The sequence below is a fragment of the Chiloscyllium plagiosum genome, chromosome 4 (assembly GCF_004010195.1).
Source record: "Chiloscyllium plagiosum isolate BGI_BamShark_2017 chromosome 4, ASM401019v2, whole genome shotgun sequence".
Lineage (NCBI taxonomy): Eukaryota > Metazoa > Chordata > Chondrichthyes > Orectolobiformes > Hemiscylliidae > Chiloscyllium > Chiloscyllium plagiosum.
The window spans coordinates 130,165,028-130,180,028 of record NC_057713.1 but is presented as its reverse complement, the minus strand read 5'-3'; the positions used below and the strand labels follow the sequence as shown (position 1 = coordinate 130,180,028).

The following is a 15,001-nucleotide window of genomic DNA, read 5'->3' as shown; positions in this document are numbered from 1 at the left end:
ATATTCCCCTCACATAGTGAATGACTTTGATCTCATTGCACATGCAGGCAAGTATTCTTCGAGTTGAAGGTATGTGCACATGAACATCTTGATGGACGGTGCACCTTACAGTCAGGAGTTGGTCTGTGCAGAGTTTAGTTCTTTGAGCTGTAGGACAGAAGGATTTGCCAAAATAACTTGGGCCAATGGGGCTGCTTCCATGCTTTCAGCCTCAATGACTCAAACAGAAATGACCAAACCCACTGCAGAAGCTGCTTGAATTCAAGGCACTAGTAGTTTCCATCCCTTGGGGGAGGTAATAGCCTATTGGTATTGTCACTACACTCGTAAACCAGAGACCTGGGTTTGAATCCTAATGGGGCAGATGGTGGGATTTGAATTCAATAAAAATCTGGAACTGAGAATCTAATGATAGCCACAAAACCATTGTCATTAAAACCCCTATCTGGTTCACCAATTCCCTTTAAGGAAGGTAACTGCCATCCTTACTTGTACATGTGACTCCTATCGAATGAATGATCCAAATTGCCATCCGGGCAATTAAGGATGTGTCATAAATGCTGGCCCAGCAGTGACATCCATGTCCCTTAAATGAGTTTTAAAAAGGATGATGAATGGGTTCTGCAATCTATCATATGCACACAGTATATGTGACTCCCCATTCTTGATGAAACAGCAGGAATCCTAAAATCTAAGCGGTAGCTCTCCAGCTGAATACCTCACATAACTGAACACAGTAAAATCACACTTTCTTTCAGAAGCAGTGCATCACTTTGTGGAACGTGGAACTTTTGCTTCCTTTGCTGATCGAGCCTTGGTTTATGTAAAGGTCAAAGGCTCCAGAGCAATGGGTAGAATAATACTTTTTAATGAATCTTGAAACTTAAGCTATCACCATACTGTTCTCAGGATGTTGTTCGGTATTGTAGCAAATTTATTTTAAAAACGTCTTGTCATAATTTAAGAGTGGAGAACCAAAAGCCAGTCTCTTGCACATTATCTTGAAAGTCAATTTGTCGGGTTACATAGTAAAGGAGAATGAGACAATATAATTGCTCACAATTACATACTTCATTACCAGTAACATCTGGCAATAATATTTTATTTTTTGTTCTATTTTAACATAAACTAAGGTGGAGATGCCAAACCACATTGTAAATATTTTAATACAAGTGATATAATGTGGTCACAAGAATTGCCACTTCTTGGAAATGGCATTTGAATGTTCCTTTTACACATAAATTTGTTGAAACATAAACAAAAAAAGGCTGAGAATCCATTGTATGTCAGTCAGCATCTGCAACGACCGAAGGCAAATGACCACTCTCCAGTTTAACCTTTTGGGAGTTGCCAGAATTTCCTGTTTTTGTTTAGCTCACGCATACAAATCCTTTCTACTCTTGCGTAGTTGCTGAGAACTTGCACAATTTATAAACAATGTTTTACCGGACTTTATAAGTCATTTTTCTTGCGGTACCTGACATCCATATATATGTCTGAAAGTCCAATTTTGGGCAAATAGCTACTGTAACATCTTCTCCTCTCTTTGTGCTCCAACAGAGTATACAGACTGTTTTCTTAGTCTGTAGATCTGTGCTTGTGCTTTTTGTGTCTACATCAGCAGATTTTCCAACAGCAGCCCCAACAATTCAGTTGTGCATGCCGAAAACATTTGATCTGCTTACATACATAGTTTATTCCTCACTAACGCATTCAACAGAAAGGTTAGATTCTTTAGCAAAGGTGAAAATACCACTGGGTACTAAGTCAGAAGGGATGGCTGCAGCTGTGTGGTTATTCAAGTATGCTTGGTACAGGAGCTGGATATATTGCTGATCATTTGTATTATAGTCATTTTATTCCGACAGCTTTTTTGGTCCATCTGTTTTTAAGCAAAACCAAACTATCAGAGACTGAGTGTAGAATAGGAGGAATAATTAGCACCCATGTGAAAAGCAGCCTTTGTGGGGTAACTAACCTCTCAACAATTTTCCATTTATGTCTGCCACCTTGACCTATACTGAAAATAAATTTATTTTGGTATTAATGATTCAGAAATAAGCTGAACAGCAACAGACTTCTCCTTGATGCAATTTTCTCATCAGGAGCAGTGCAGGGTTTACTGAGTTTACTCCTGATGAGTAAATTGCATCAAGGAGAAGTCTGTGGCTCTTCAGCTTATTTCTGAACCATTAATACCAAAATAAATTTATTTTCAGTATTGGTCAAGGTGGCAGACATAAATGGAAAATTGTTGAGAGGTTAGTTACCCCACCGAGGCTGCTTTTTACATGGGTGTTAATTATTCCTCCTATTCTACACCCAGTCTCTGACAGTTTGGTTTTGCTTAAAAACAGATGGACCAAAAAAGCTGTCGGAATAAAATACTGCTGAGGCTAAGCCCCATTATTAAATGATTTTAGTATTTTCTCTTTGCACCATTTGAACCTACCTTCTAATACTTTCATCAAAATCTATCCCTTTAACTCCTCATTTTCACTCTCTCCGTTCTTATGTGCAGACAATTGGCCTTCCCCACCATTGTTAAATAACATTACAATAAAAGTCCATCTGACTCAGGAAATACCTTTTTTTTTTCTCAGTTATTTTCTTCCTTTCCCATCTACAGGATGCACAATAACAAACAATGAAAGTTTTGCTGACAGGTATTCCAAACCAATAACCTCTACCTTTTGGAAAGACAAGGGCAGCAAATGCTCAGAACATCATCACTGCAAGTTCCTTTCCCAGATCTGTACTATCTTGTCTTGGATCTATGCCAGTGTTTCCTCACTGGCACTGGATCAAAATCCTGGAACTTTCTCCCTAACAACATTGTTGATATACGTACTGACATGGACTGCAGTGGTTCAAGAAGGCAATTCACCACTACTTTCCCAAGGGCAAGGGATGTGTAACAAATACTGGTCTAGCCAATGGAAGAAATGACTGCAGGCACTGAGTACAGCCCAGGCTGTGTGTTCTGGTAACATTCCAGCAGTACTGAAGATTTATGTTCCAGAACTTGTTATGTCCCTAGCTAAGCTGGCTGGCACCAGGCAACATGTGACTGAGCCCCAGTAAAGTGGATGTGAATGGGAATCAGGGGAAAACTTTCCACTAGTTGGAGTCTTATCTAGCACAAAGGAAATGGTTGTAATTGTTGGAAGTCAGTCATTTCAACCGCAGGATATTGTTACAGGAGTTTCTTAGGGTACTGTCCTAGGTCAACCATCTCCTCCTGCTTCATCGATAACCTTCTCACCATTGCACAATGTTGCGTATTATTTGCCACTCTTCAGATCATTCAGTGCCAGTAAGCGGGCAAGCCTTTGACAACATTCAGTCTTGACAATAGTGACAAGTAATATTAAGCTTTACAAATGCCAGGCAATTACCAAATTGAATCAGAAATATTTTAATCATTTCCTCTTTGCTGTGATTAAATTTCCCTCTGTCAATATCCTGGGGAATCATCATTGCACAGAGATATAACTGGCCCAGCCATATAAATATTTCAGCTTTAAGAGCAGTTTGGATATTTTGTGATGAGCAACATGCTTTCTGATTCCCCAAAATCTGTCCAACAGAGTGAAGAGTATGAGACCACAGATCTTGAGACGTAGGAGCAGAAATAAACCCATTCAGCTCCTTGAGTCAGCTCTGCCATTCATTGAGAACATGGCTAGTCTGATAATCCTTAAAATCCTTGAATCCCTAAATCTATCTATTTCAGCTTTGAATATACTTTAAGACCCAGCTTCCACAGTCCTCTGCAGTAAAGAATTCCATAGATTCACTACCCTCTTAGAGAAGAAATTCCTCCTGTGGTAAAGGAATACTTGTCACTCGCAAAAATGAAAGCTACTTTGTTCACACTCAAGAAGCTCGAACCAACTCAGAGCAATGAAGCCCACTTATACATACCATTTATCGAATTCAATACAACAATTTGTGAATGGCTCCCCATAAGCATCTTTCAAACCTGCAACTTCCATTGTGTGTATCGGTGTTCTGACTGGTTGCATTTCTATCACACGTGCTGAAAGATGGAACAATTCCAGAATGCTTAGACCCAAGACATCTAAATCTTGCTCTAAAGCATTGCTCACATGAGATTCCACACCAGGGGAACTGAATTCCAACTTCACAGGAGCAAAGATTTTCTCCAGTTTGTACACTAAACATGGCTATTGGTTGGCTCAACTGGTAGAGGATCTGAAGAGAAAACTAATTCAGGGATGCCGTAACTACTTCCAGTGATAACCTTTTGGTTCATCCAACAGTCAGGATCTGTTCCAGCAGCAAATGGATGGAATTAAAGAAAATGTTCCTGGATGTATATGTAATGCAAATATGGTTGTGGTGATGGAAAAAATCAAAGAGGGTGTGACTCAAATTTATTGCAATGGCAGCAACTTGTCAGAAAGAAATGCCATGTGAATGTAGTCAGATTAGTCTTGTCAGCTTTATTTATATGAGTTTCAAGATCCATTCTGTAATGAAGGTGTATAATGTAACTATCCCACAAAACACAGAAGCCTTGCAGAGATGGATTCTTCAACCTCTCTATGACATTCATACCCAACTTTGCTAATTCAGCAAGCTATTAAAGAAGAATGACCTACATGTATGGCAGGAGGACCTTGAATGCGTTCGAATCAATTAAAAAGGCAATGTCAGAAGAGATATGCATTCTACATTCATGTAGCCCAATTAAGGAGGCCTTCAAGGCTGCACATCTTGAAACGAGCTTGAAGTGTGCTTTATGAAAGATGGTAAACTACATGCATTGGGCTTCAAACGTCTACCGCAATCCTTAACTATTGCAAGTGCAATCCAATTACTCAAACATGGAGCATGAGATACTTGCTCTGGTATTTGATATCACAAGATTCCATGGACAATTATTTGATTAATGGATCACTGTGGAAACAGACCTTTTGGCATTGGAAATGATTTGGCACAAGCTACTGACAAGTGCGTCACCAAGACTACTGCAACACCTTTGATGATTTTGAAGTCTAAACCAAACCAGGTAGCAAAGTGATTACTGATGAAAGGTTCTGCCTGAAACATCCTGCTTGACCTTCCTGCTCCTCTGATGCTGCTTGACCGTCTGTGCTTTTTCCAGCTCACATTTTATTGACTCTGAATTTCCAGCAACTGCAGTCTTCACTATCTCCAGCCACGTTAAAGAAGTCATCAAGTCTAGAACAAAACTGTGAATGTTTTTGTAGACCTGCATGTAGATTGTGTAGATCTCAAGAAAGAGGATATACTCAATATAAATCTGATGGATTTTGGTTAGTTTTTTCTTAGTTATGTTTTTCATGAACATTTATTTGATATCAAATTTCTAGTTTTATGCCATGGAGCTCATCGTCAAACAGAGAGCAGAACTCTAAGCGTAAACCATCAAAAATATACCCAAGTCCAAAGGGACTAAATAAATAATGATTACTCTTGAAAACTGGAAATCTTGTTTTTTGGTTCCTTATTTTGTTGTTTGCTAGCAACATAGTTTATAACTGGAATTGCATGTGGTGTTCTTTTTGCCATATTTGTATACTTTATTTCAATTTGCCTGCTTTGAATTATTCAACTATCCTATCTTTGGATCATTCTTTGCCTTATAATCACTGCACGCATATTAGGCATCAATATAGGAGGTAAAGGAGCACTACCCTGAGCCATTGTACTTAAAGTTCGGATTTGTGGGACGTGCAAAACCGTTTTACTGCAAGTAATTATTTGCTATGCTTCAAAGCTACTTTCTGACTACTCTAAGCAAATGTGCTTTTTATATGTGTTTATACCAGAATTAGCAATTCAAAAGACATTTATAGATGGAAGCATTTTCTGCAGAGTCTTAATAGAGCTTTCATGCTGGTAGACCCTTCTCAGTGTAAACGGGCCTATAGTCACAAATAATAGCCTGCAAAAGGTTTGAGTAGCCTGGGAAAAAAATGAATAAATTGCCTTTGCGATTAGTTTGGACTGTCTGCCTGTGCAGATGGTAAAACAGGCTGAATTTGCTCCTGCAGCCTGAATGTCTTTCAGATTTACACAGAACCATGGGTAACTCTGAAAAGACTTGGTTTACTTTTCACATCATTCTTTCTTATTATGTTAAAGTAAAGATTCCCAGAGTGACTGTTTGTTATTCATAAAGAAATGCCACACACAACGAATTGGCCAAGGTTACAAGCTCATGTTTTACAATGAATCTAAATTCAAAGGGGTTACTTTCTGTCAGTAGGATCGCATATCTGACCAACAATTTTCTACGTTTGCTATTTCTGGGGAAATCGTAGACATCTTGGGACAGGATCTTTCCCAACAAGAGAACAACTAACTATAAAACACAAACTTGCATTGTGTAAAAAAAGTTACCAAAAGTGAGTTTTACATTAAACGATGCATAATATTTGTTGCTGCTTTATAGGATGAATTTGAGACAGAAGAGATCACTGGTATCAGTTGCTGGAACAAAAAATATGCATGAGTGTTCTTCCTGGCATCCTGACTAATATTTATCTCTCCACTTGGTGAAAAAGATGTACTGTGAAATTTGATAAGGTTTGAAAGTGAGCCCAGGGATTACAATGTGGAATTAACCCACAGTAGTTCCTTCCGATTCATTCAACAAACAAACTTTGAGTTTCCTGCTCATCACTACAATCTTGATGTGCACCCACACTGTGCATAATATAGAGTGGCTGCACACCTAGAAACAGGGTACAAAATTATAAGAGGCTAACACCATTTAAAACTACTCTAACCAGGCAGCCTGCAGTACTTAAAGAGAAAGTGCATATTGGTTGGATATGTACCATCAGCCCCTGGGGAAGTATATCTGAGTGAGAAGGACACTGAGAAATGGTACGGCACAACAGAGAGTGTGCTTCAAGGCTTTCCGATGCACATTAGCTGGTGTAGGAAATGGACAAGAGGAGAGAGACCCTCTTTGCACAGAGGACCTTAAAATCCTCCAGCCAAACCCTGAAAAAGCAATGGCAGCAGGTAAATATTGCAGTTAATATAACCCCAAGGATCTGGGTGTGATCTATGATCCTAGAAGTTCAATGGCCGCACATGTTGAAACTATCAATGCTTAATTGTGTTTGTATGCTCCATTCTGATTTAGAAGTGGCACAAGGTTGAAACAAGACCCTCAACACAAACCTGCTGTTCTCCAAGAACTGTAACTTGGCCAGGCAGTGAGGGAATAGCAAACAGTGATACATCAAGAATTTAGTGATGAGGAAGAAATACAGTTACCTATTCCCACATTTGCACCTACCAGCTCAGTTGCTTTAGAGGGGAGGGAAATATTGAGTACAACTAACCAGTGGTCAGAGCTAGGAGAGCAAAGTGCCCAAAGAGATCACCACAAGATGGATCATAATGGGTTATGCTACAAAGGATTCAGCTGAGATCTTTGCTCACTTGGCATACAGAACAATATGAGTGTATCTCTGCACACAGAGATTCTTGGATCATTGGCTGCCTTTTCTCCTTATTTATTCACTGGTGGGAAATGGGCCTCCTGCCAAAAAGCCTATGGTCACTGAGAGGAGGAATGAGGACGTCTAGCACCAAACTTGCTCCATGTTCTATGTTCTGTCTGGGCAGTTAGGATGGACAATAAATGCTGGCCTAACCAGCGATGCCCAGATCCCGTGAATGAATAATAAGAAACTCCATTCCTGTGCTTATGGACTGAGCCACATGGCCAATACTTCAGCCTCCGGGGCCACACAAACAGAGGCTGCCTGATGGCTATATGCAAGCTCAGCAGAATCTCATGCAGCATCAGCCTGCTGCCGCATGCCATCATGGCTGCTATTGCCAGTTTTCAGAGGGCATGCAGGAGAGCAGTTTTAGCAATCTGACTTTCAGCATACTGTTCGAAATCTTGAAAGACCTAGTGGAGTGTCAGTGGCTGTATGGAAACAAAGGTGCTGTCCCCTCTGAGGATGACAGCATTTATCTTCCCAACACTGCAAACACTCTTGCTTTTGCCTAGCCCAGAGTGCCGCACCACGTGCAAAGATGGGCCCACAAGGTCATCTCCAACCTCCTACACTCGAAGGTCAGCAACCCTCCTCCAGCAAGACTTTGTTTAGTTATGGTTTGTAATTTGGCATTGTGATCAAGAGGCTGTTGTAATGCTAAGGAACAGAGGATACATCTGACTGTTCTGGAATGAGGAATTGTGTTTGCAAACACAGTACATTTGAATGAGCTGAATAAATTTTCCACCTTGCCCTCACATTAATTCCTCAACCTCTTACAGTATTCTCATGAGGCTGAACTTAAACACAAGGAACAGCATTTTATCTTCTGATTGGACTCTTTATAGCCTTCCAGGCTTGTCATTGAGTTCAACAATTTCATACCGTAATCCCCTGTTTTGTTCTTTGTAGGTTTCTGTTTTTTCTTCTCTTGATTTTAGATTAGATTAGATTCCCTACAGTGTGGAAACAGGCCATTCAACCCAGCAAGTCCACACCGACCCCCCGAAGAGTAACCCACCTAGACCCATTTCCCTCTGATTAATGCACCTAACACTAGGGGCAATTTAGCATGGCCAATTCACCTGACCTGCTCATCTTTGGACTGTGGGAGGAAACAGGAGCACCCGGAGGAAACCCACGCAGGCACGGGAGAATGTGCAAACTCCACACAGACAGTCGCCCGAGGCTGGAATCGAACCTGGGACCCTGGTGCTGTGAGGCAGCAGTGCTAACCACTGTGCCACCATGCCGCCCCTGCTTTTGAATGGCAGCTGGTCACCATTCTATCATTCACTGAAATTGCTGGAAAAGCTCAGCAGGTCTGGTAGCATCTGTCAAGAGAAATCAGAGTTAATGTTTCGGGTCCGGTGACCATTGCTCAGAAGGCTTACTGGACCTGAAATGTTAATTCCGATTTCTTTTCACAGATGCTGCCAGAACGTTTCCAGCAACTTCTGTTTTTATCTCTGATTTGCAGCATCTGCAGTTCTTTGGGTTTTGATTCTATCATTCACACCTGCTTTAGACAAATTGTTTTGTTTCTTTAGTTGTCCCATTGTCATTGTCTTTGGCCCTGCATGATCAACCTTTTTGTTATTTACTGTCTCCTGTCTTTCCTGCCAGCAACTGCCTTTTTCCAAAAACAGAAAGCTGGCAGATCTGACCCGCTGAGCTTTCCTAGCAGTGTTCCCGATTTCTAGCATCTGCACTTCTTTGTTTTTTATTTAACTTCCTTTTTCTTCTTTTTTTTCACCCTTTTTGCTTTTACTTGCTTAACTTCTATTCCATTTTTCCCAGTTTCCTCCGGGTGCTCCTGTTTCCTCCCACAGTCCAAAGATGTGCAGGTCAGGTGAATTGGCTAAATTGCCCCTAGTGTTAGGTGCATTAATCAGAGGTCAACTCCATTTCCCTTTCTACAAATGGTAAATTTTTGAGTATTTCTGATATTAATTTTGTCCTTACTTTGGATTGTTTTATTTTTCTAGTATTTACAATCAAATAGATATAGTAATCAACTGAATGGTGATGCTCGACAATTTGTAAGCACTGGATGTTTTTATGATTCTCTTTCCTGATGTTACATTTTCAGGTTCCCTTCAGGTGATGAACAAAACGAGAAGACTCATGGAGCAAGGTGGTGCTCATTTCACCAATGCCTTTGTAACCACTCCAATGTGCTGTCCATCGCGATCTTCCATGCTGACTGGAAAGTACGTCCACAATCACAATACTTACACAAACAACGAGAACTGTTCCTCACCTTCCTGGCAGGCTACGCATGAAACACGTACTTTTGCTGTGTTTCTAAACAACACAGGCTACCGAACAGGTCTGTAATTTCACTGGTGTTCTGCGAGCAAACAGCATCTGCTTACTGCTATTTCATATATTTAGTGCCGAAAACAGATAACGTGTTGAGTGCACCATTTAATTAAGTAAAGAAATAGAATAAATAATGTTTAACAACATTTTAAAATTATTCTAAAGTTGTGGGTATCAAGGGGAAGATTATGAACGATAACATGAGGAAAGATCCATACTTACGTTGCATTGAAGTGTCATATAAGTAGCATATTTATTGTGACCAGGTTTGATTTTATTAGATCATTGCTGATCTGCCCCAGGCCTCAATTCCTTTATCATGCCAACTCCTCATAGCCTTAAATCCTCAATATTTGAAAAAAAATCCATCAACCTTGTCTTTAAATGCTTTCAGTCATCTAGTCTTCAGTGTACAGAATTCACTACAATCTGAGAGGAGAAATTCCTTTGCATCTCAGTTTTAAATGAATGCTCCTCTACTCCTTCCCTGAGTTTGAAATTCAATTAGAGAGATGCTGGAAAAGCACAGCAGTTCAGGCAGCATCCGAGGAGCAGTAAAAATCGACGTTTCGGGCAAAAGCCCTTCATCAGCCCGAAACATCGATTTTACTGCTCCTCAGCTGGTGCCTGAACTGCTGTGCTTTTCCAGCACCTCTCTGGTTTCCAGCATCTGCAGTCATTGTTTTTACCTGAGTTTGAGATTCCCCCACTCATAAAAACATCCTATCAACATCTAACCTGTCAGGCCCTTTCAGGATCTTGTACATTTTAATAGGAACCCGCACCCCCCACCCCTAAGCCGAATGAATAAATGCCAAACCTGTTTAGCAGTTTTTGCAAGTCACCCCCTTCATCATAGGAATCAGTACAGTGAATCATTTTTGAATTGCCTCCAATAACAATATGTCCTTTTGTAAATAAAGGGGCCCAAACTGTACACTGTACTCCCAAGTGTGGCCTTACCAACACCATGTCCAGATGTAACAAGACTTTCCTATGTTTTAGATTCCAACCCCCAAGTAGAACAATGCAGCTTATCTTGTTTTATGTTCCTCATATAATATTGAACCTTATCAAATCTTCTTCCACTTTGGATCATTTTAGCCCTCACATCTCAGATCACTCATTAGGTGAATCTAAAGCTCCTCATGCCTTAAGGTAGGCTTTTATCAACATACTTATGAAAAAATACCATGACTCCCGTTTGGAAATTGCTACTTAGTTTTTGAACTGTCTTGTGCTCCATAAGATATCACTTCAGTCTTCAAAACCAGGACAACATCAAAGCACACGCTGATTTTAATTGAAAATATCAAGAAACTGTGATAAGATATACTGAACAGTTGTGCTAGGATGCAGTTACACATTTACAGGAAAAAAGAGCCCTTTAACTCCTGAGGGAGAAAATAATATTCACAAACATAGAATTTTGACTTGAGAGTGTGTTGCTGGAAAAGCACAGCAGGTCAGGCAGCATCCGAGGAGCATGAAAGTCGACATTTCGGGCCGGAAATGTCGATTTTCCTGCTTCTCGGATGCTGCTTGACCTGCTGTGTTTTTGCAACACACTCTCAACTCTGATCTCCAGCATCTGCAGACCTCACTGTGTCCTAATAGAATTTTGACTGCAATTATTGAATCTCATCAACATTGAAATTCTGACATGGAATCTTGCCTCTCTATGACCCTGTTTTAAATATTAAGGACATATTATAAAAATATTGTGATGGGGACCTGCCAACAGCAGCAGAATAGAGACATTCGCGCATGATTAAGCAGCAGGCACTTACAGCTAGAACATTGGCTCCCATCCTCGCCCAGACTTGGATCAAACAATACTATTCAGCCCAAGTCTGATGACACCCAGAACAGAGCCTGTAGATACTAACCCTGTCCATCACTGTCACCCTAACCCCTATCTGCAGCACATATGGTAGGATTCCGAAGGTAATCCCAGAAAGTCCCAGACCTATAGAAAAGATCCCTCCTCAGTCTAAATTGGTTCTTCGGCACTGGACATATAGGAGCCCAGTGAAGAACATTCTCCAGGTATCCCCCTTTGTGTTTAAGATTATAAGGTGGGAAACCTATCGATAATTTTTGCTTTGAAATTAGGATTTAGCTGATGTAAAAGGTTTTTGAATTAATTAAAAGAGCATGCTTAATTTTTTTTTGCTGAAGCTGAATGGTGCACAAACTGACATGAAGTAATGAATTTTAATCTGAGAAAGAATTCAAGATATTAAAGAGACCAGAAGCATTTTCCCATGAATTTTTAACAGCACGATGCACCCATTATACACCACCCAGATTTCGGTATTGCAGCATTACAGGGGTTGGCACAAAAAAGTAATATTGGTGGTATTAACTGTAAAGTTAATAGAACTTTGGGATTTATACCAAGGGAACATTTACCAGAGAACAATAGAAGTGAAGCAATTAGCATACTGCAGTCTGGTTAGAGCTCATTTAGCGTGCGCTAGCACAGTTGGAGATCTGTGAGGGGCAGTCCAAATAAATTAACTTGACAACACACAAAGAAACTTCATTGTAAAGGATTATTCGTGTTAAAGTAAGTAAGATTCATCAAAACCTGATGGGGACCCTCTGAAAAAAGAAAGAAAGAGCTCCATGTAATATTCCAAACACTCACGTTAACCAAGGCCATCGGAATTGTTAGGAATGCCATAAAGTTCCCTTTAGAATTAGTAGGCTGGATTTAAACAGTCTCCTGCAGGGTGTGTTTTCTGCAGGGGGATGAGAAGAGGGGAGGGGTCATAGAAAAAATTACAAGTGGCTAGTCCCACTCGTTTATCCACCTTTTTAAAATAAATAACTAACGGGCAATTGAACTTACTATGAAACCAATTGGCACAAATATTATCCTGTCCACACCATCATGTGGTTGGCATGGGCAGATGTTCAAAGTCCCCTTTGAAAACAGTTTTGTGGAAAGCAAAGGAAGTAAAAGTTCTTAATACACCCTTTGTTCCTCTCCACCTCATCTTGAGATTCCATGATTCCTTCCCTTTCCAATACCCTAGATTTACTTGCATCCAGACACCATGGTTGCCATCATATTAAAACAAAATTCTGTTGATGCTGGAAATCTGAAGCAAATTCAGAGAACGCTGGAGAAACTCAGCAGGTCTGGCAGCAACTGGGGAGAAACAGAATAACTGAGTTATTGGTTCAAGTCAGGTATAATTCTCCTTCAGAACTGTTCCAAAGAAGAGAAACTTCTAAAGATGAATCACACCAGATTCAAAACATAACCATGTTTCTCTCTACACAAAGGAAGCTTGACTTGCTGAGTTTCTCTTGCATTCTCTGCAGCTGTTCTCGTCTCTGTTACTTTCTATCCTGTATCTCCATGTGGACACCAATCTCATCGTTTGTATGTAAATAATTTAGTTCTCTGTCCACCACATATAATATCTACTCCCTCCACCACCAATGCACAGTGACAGTAGTGTGTAACATCTACAAGGCAGTAGTGTGTCTGACTCCTGATCTGACATAATCTGACTCCTGATGAAGGGCTTTTGCCCGAAACGTTGATTTTCCTGCTCCTCGGATGCTGTCTGACCTACTTTTCCAGCACCACACTCTTGACTCTAATCTCCAACATCTGCAGTCCTCACCTTTGCCTGTAACATCTACAAGGTGCACCAAGGCTTCTCAGACAGCATCTTCCAAACCCCTCGGCCATACCTCTTCCAAACCCCTACTACCTAGAAAGAGAAGGGTAGCAGATATATGGGATCATGACCTCATCCTTCACCTAGCCACTATAGTAAGAATGCTAAATGAAACATGTAAACAAGATACTGCAATTCCTTTGAATTTCAGAGTTTTGGGTTGCATTTTTTTTCATTTCTTCTTCTGTGTTTCCTGCTGTTTGCAGGTTTTTTCAGTCCATAGTACAAACACATTTCTTAACAGTGTTGCTCACTGTAGTTGCATTCTGACTTGGAACTATAAAACAGTTCCTTCACTGTCACTGGATCAAAAACCTAGAACTCTCTTCCTAACAGTACGGTGGGAGCATGTACCCTCCACATATCGCAACAGTCACGAAGGTGGTTCTTTACCATCTTTGCAAGAACAATTAGCGATGGCAACAAATGCTGGCCTCGTCACTGGTGCCCTGAACAGGGCTAGGCGGGTAATTGCTCCTGGGCCCCTTCCTTCCATGGCTGGGGACCTCAACCAGGCACTGAATGCCTTTGAATGAGATAGCTATTCATGGAAAATGCAGCAATCCTGTCCGTGTTTGCTTTCCACACTTCCCATTTGGCGTGTCCTTCACCTGTCTCTAGTTGAAAATAGTGGCAGCAGGATTAGGCTTTGAAGTGGGCATTCAGTTGCACCCTAAGTCTAAAAATCTTTTTCAGCACTCAGACCTCAATCCCTCCAATTAGGTTTCCAACCTGAAAAGTTTCTAAATAAAACACATAAGCAATATTCCTTGTCATTGTCGTCTATATATTTTTTTAACCAGCCTTCCTTAATCTGCAGCCTTTCAATGACCAACCTTTTCATCCTCTTTGAGTGCCTCTTCTGGATGTCCAGTTGAATCTTCACCAATGTGCATGAGTGAGAACACAATCATCTTTAGAGTCCCTCAAGGAATATGTTCCCTCTTTTCCATTACCCACGACCTTCGATGGCAAGACCTACAGATTTGAGGTTCACTGCCTCATCTGCCCACCACAAAATTTGCCTATTTCCACCACCTTTTCATTTCTTCATGAGGACTGCTCAAACTGCCTTTCTGACATCCTGCTTTAATAAGATTTTCAGATAAAAGGCACTGAATTGTTGGATTCCCAAGCAGTGGGTCTAGCTGAAATCTCGGTGATTTAACTAGGTGAATTTAGGAAATTTGATAAGGTTCCCCATTGTAGACTAATGGAGAAAGTGAAGTCACATGGTGTGCAGGGTGTTCTAGCTGGGTGGATAAAGAACTAGTTGAGCAACAGGAGATAGAGACTAGTAGTTGAAGGGAGTTTCTCGAAATGGAGAAAGGTGATCAGTGGTGTTCCACAGGGGTCAGTATTGGGGCCACTGTTGTTTGTAATATACATAAATGATCTAGAAGAGGGCACTGTTGGTATGATCAGCAAGTTTGCAGATGACACGAAGATTGGTGG

General features: G+C 40.7%; 1 protein-coding gene across 4 annotated transcripts in view; it reads left to right on the top strand.

Moving 5' to 3' along the window:
* sulf1 (sulfatase 1) overlaps positions 1-15,001 on the top strand; it is a 308,830-nt gene that overhangs the window by 188,697 nt on the left and 105,132 nt on the right. For all 4 annotated transcript variants that reach the window (XM_043689229.1, XM_043689233.1, XM_043689232.1 and 1 more), the window contains exon 5: positions 9,613-9,852. In XM_043689229.1, coding sequence (XP_043545164.1) covers positions 9,613-9,852 — 240 coding nt within the window. The remainder of the gene's footprint in view (positions 1-9,612; positions 9,853-15,001) is intronic.